The following is a 4,418-nucleotide window of genomic DNA, read 5'->3' as shown; positions in this document are numbered from 1 at the left end:
GGGTACCTACTCATCGTTTTGTGCATGAGATTTGCACATAGTTTTGGGCATGATGGTTTTTTGTTTATGGTATTTTGTAGATCTGGTCAAGAGAACTATGGTTATTTTTTAATTTCGAGTTAATGGATTAAGGGTTTATGTATATTTCAAATTTTTTTTTTATAAGGTGTTGAGGGGATCCTCTTTCATTAACTAAGTAATATAACGTCCTCCCTCTTTCCTTAACTAAAGGCCTCGCTAGCTTATAGAGAGCCAATTAGTTCAGAATAGGTCCACGCAGGCTAGCATAAGACATGACGCATGTTTTTGTAGTTTATTCACATAGATTCGTTTTTTGCTACTAAAGGATTTTTAGGGCAGTATGCCCTAATATAAAAAGATACCCTGTGGACGCATGTTTCTATTCCCAAGGAGGGTGGATAAATAAATTTTGATGACTACTTTTATAAATATGTATTTGTTTATAAGAGAAGGATTTTAAATAAATATTTTTTGAAATTAAAAATAGTTTTAGATTTAAGTTTCGAAAAAGGGAAAATTACGAGAAATATGAGAACCCGGAATTTATCTTCGTATTTAAAACGAGTCAAGAAGAAAATTCGTAGAAAGCATCATTGTTAGTGAAAGCATCGATGAATGGTGCGCATTGTTCTACTGGAATTTGATTAAAAAAAATCAATGAAGAGGAATCAAAATTTTGCTCTCTTTCATAGGTTTAATTTATATTTACGTAATAACTTGAGAGATGGCAGTGTCGCTTCAAAGGTACCCAATCGTAAATGAACCAGAAATAATTTTTATGATCCCAAGTGATATTAGTTTACATGGAAACCAATTTAGAATTCCCGCGATTTCATGTTACTTTTATAGAATAAAATGTAAACGAATTTTAAAAGAAAGATGTCATCCCACGTTTTCAAGCCATGAGCTTTGCGCAGTGTCTTCCTTCATTTCAACTCCACTGAGCAGAGAATGGAATGTCATGATATGTGCGGAGCGACATACAGATCATATTCTTCCCCATTGCTTGGACTCATTCACAGAGAACACCCATGGAAAGCCCAAAACCCCACGTGGCTATCTTTCCCTCTGCGGGTATGGGCCATCTCATTCTGTCGCTGAACTCACCAAACGCTTCTCCAGCAGCCATGGACTCTCCATCACCTTCATCACCAGAAAATGGCTGTTGTCGCCTGGTCTCATGGCTGCTTATGCGGAGTCCATGGCGTCCTCAGGTCTCGACATCAACATCATCCAGCTGCTGGAGGAAGAGATCGAAAGCGCTCAATGTTTGAAAATGGAAACTTACATATCAAAACTTTTCGAGAAATCGAAAGGATCAGTAAAAAATGCTCTCGCATCCCTCGTCGACTCTGCCTCTCCCCTCTCTGCTTTCGTCACTGATGTTTTCTGCTCCACTATGTTCGATGTGGCCGCCGAGCTCTGTATACCCACATACTTATTCTTCACTTCCACTGCTTCTATGCTTTTAGTGACGTTATCTCTTCCTAACCTTGTCTCGGAGATCCCAATTTCGTTTAAGGATGTAGATTTTCCAATAGTGGTACTGGGCACTCCGCCGATCCCTGGCAGTGATATGCCAACTCCCTTTCAGGACAGGTCGGATGAAGGCTTTTATTGGATCCACCACCATTGCTCACGTCTGTGCGCTTTGGTAAACACGTTCGAGGAACTAGAGCATGAAGCGATCAAATCTCTTGTGGAAGGAAAGATATCTAATCCGAGGGAGATTGGTCGAATGCCCCACATTTATCCAGTTGGGCCGCTCATGCCATCATCGCCCCTTCAACAAAACGACAAACTTGTGGAAAACGGACGGGCGGATTGCCTGAAGTGTTTACACAAGAAGCCGCCTTCGTTGGTTCTCTTCGTTTCCTTCGGAAGCGGAGCCGCTCTACGCAGGGCTCAGGTCACCAAACTCCCATGGCAAGTCAACATCGCTTCCTGTGGGTGCTCCGCAGTCCGTCCAGCAGCTTTCTGTCCATCGAGAAAACAGAGCTTTCCCAAACTGTTACCCGAGGGATTCGAGAGTCGAACCCGAGACCAAGGACTTGTTGTTGCTTCATGGGCGCCTCAGGTTCCTGTTCTCTCCCACCCATCCACCGGCGGTTTCCTTTCTCACTGTGGCTGGAATTCTGCGCTGGAGGGCATCTCACATGGAGTGCCGATGATCAGTTGGCCTCTTTTTGCGGAACAGAGAATGAACAGCCTTCTACTGGTTAAAGAGTTTAAGGTGGCAATCGCAGCAAAGATGGAAGAATGAATTCATAAAAAGAGGAGAAGTGGAGAGAGCAGTTAGAGAATTGATGGAAGAAGAAAGTGGGATGAGGGTAATGACGACAGTGAGAGAATTGAAGGAGGAGGCCGTGAATGAATTCAAAAAATGGTGCAGTTTTACTTATTTTTCTGGTCACATGCATTATGTGATTTTTTATTATTATTTTTTCTTAATTTCCTTTATTTTCATAAATAAATTGCCAAAATGTCATTTATCATTTCCAAAGCCTTTGTCATTGTCTTTGCCATTTTCGTTTAGTTATAATAATCTAAATGCTAGGATTTCTTTTCCCACCATTCAACTTGGAATATGTATCCCATGACCTTGGTCTTATATTTTTTTTACATGAATTTTTACCAAGGCTATTACAGAACCCTCCCCTTTAGGGGAACACCCTCCTCGGTGTTAAATGACACCTACAACCACCAAGACCATTGAAATGAAAAGCACACAATGACCAGTGTTGAAACCTCAAAAGCATACCATTTATTGGAGATTTATAACATCGTTGATTATGGTATTTACAATAACCACATACACTTCTACACATTTGTTTCAATCAACTAATAATCATATTGTCTATGGACCTTTATAAATCTTGCTCGATACAGTGTTTACAATAATATACACATGCACATTTGCTCAACCAACAAATAAAAGGATACGATGTCAGCATATGCAACAAGGGAATCTAGAGGCTTACACCTCTACCCTCAAAAGTAGTACCAAAGTCAAAGTTGCATCCCATGTCCAACGCTACAATCTTACACCACTTGTCATCTCTGTCAATAATTACCGACTCATTGTTCAATGGCACACTCCCAATGTGCATCTAATTCCATCTTATAATGTTAATTGACCAAAACAAATCCATCCGTGACCTTTTCTTCTCTGCTACACAGTCCCTTGAGCAATTCGGTCACCCCTTCTGTGCAGTCACTCACCTTCCAAGTTTCCCAACATCCCCTATCGTAGGTGATCCATCTCTTGGCAAGGTTTCCTCACATCAAAATTTCAAACAACGAAAGCATATCTCTGCCTCAAAATCATCCTACCAGTGATAGCATGCTCATGGAAATCAGTGGACACTACTGAGAACCAGTGTCCCACAATGGCTCTACTAAGGCTTTCTTCTCAGTTTGGGTTGGGTGTCCACTCAGTGTGACGAGTGAACAAGGTTCTCATTTCCTAAGTCAAGCTAGGCTATAGCTACCTTGATTTACTTCTTGCATCTTCTTCCGAGCTGTAGTTAGTTGGCATATTATAATATATAAAGAAGCTATGACACCTAAAGTGCTTTACCAACATATGGTTTCCTGTTCCAATTCGTTTTGTTGTTGCTGCTAATTCTTGTAGTTAGTTTCAACCACCCAACCTGGAAATTTCCATGCTTTCCTGTACCAAGCACATAATTTCTATTAAATTCAAAATGAATTGAAATAAATTTAAATCATACCTCATTGGTGGTCCGTCAATAAGGTACACTTGCATTTAAGTTTGACTTGTTATTGTCATAACAAGTCAAACTAGTTGTTTGATCAAATCATCATGTATAAACACATCACTTTAGTTAGCTCAAAACACAACCATCATAGGCCAAAATCAAGAATCACATACAATCATGATATACCAAAATCATAGATCACATGTAATCATTATAAATCAAAATCACAAATCATATGTATAATAAAACTAAAATAAAATACTAATACTTATCCTTTAATCGGTCCTTACTATTGCCTTTTTTCTTTCTGTACACACACCGGATCAGTTGCCACACCCAGCAAGCACCCAATGCCTTCCCTTCTCTTCAATCACGTGCACATACACACAGTGTACATCACAACATGTACATTCACACACAATGTACAAGACCACACAATACATACACCTACACCTTGCACACAACATAACACATACACCTACACATAATGTACGATACCACACAATACATACACCTACACCTAATGTACAACACAACACATACATTTATACTTGATGTACAACAACACAGAATACATATACCTACACCTGGCATACAACACAACACAATACATATACTACACAGAGTACAACACAATGAATATACATGTCACGATACCACATCTACACAATGCAC

The 4,418-nt window shown here is 39.7% G+C and overlaps 1 protein-coding gene across 1 annotated transcript; it reads left to right on the top strand.

The window, feature by feature from the left end:
- Window positions 1–982: 982 nt before the first annotated feature.
- Window positions 983–2,284, top strand: LOC149158419 (UDP-glycosyltransferase 72B1-like). The gene has a single exon (XM_089433976.1). It carries the CDS (start codon window positions 983–985, stop codon window positions 2,282–2,284), a length of 1,302 nt encoding a protein of 433 aa, XP_089290102.1.
- The last annotated feature ends 2,134 nt before the right edge of the window (window positions 2,285–4,418 follow it).

The sequence above is a fragment of the Pinus tabuliformis genome, chromosome 5_2 (assembly GCF_031772625.1).
Source record: "Pinus tabuliformis cultivar Carrire ecotype Pingquan chromosome 5_2, CPIR1, whole genome shotgun sequence".
NCBI classification, from domain to species: Eukaryota; Viridiplantae; Streptophyta; class Pinopsida; order Pinales; family Pinaceae; genus Pinus; species Pinus tabuliformis.
The sequence above is the reverse complement of the archived record's forward strand: the minus strand, read 5'-3'. Positions and strand labels throughout refer to the sequence as shown.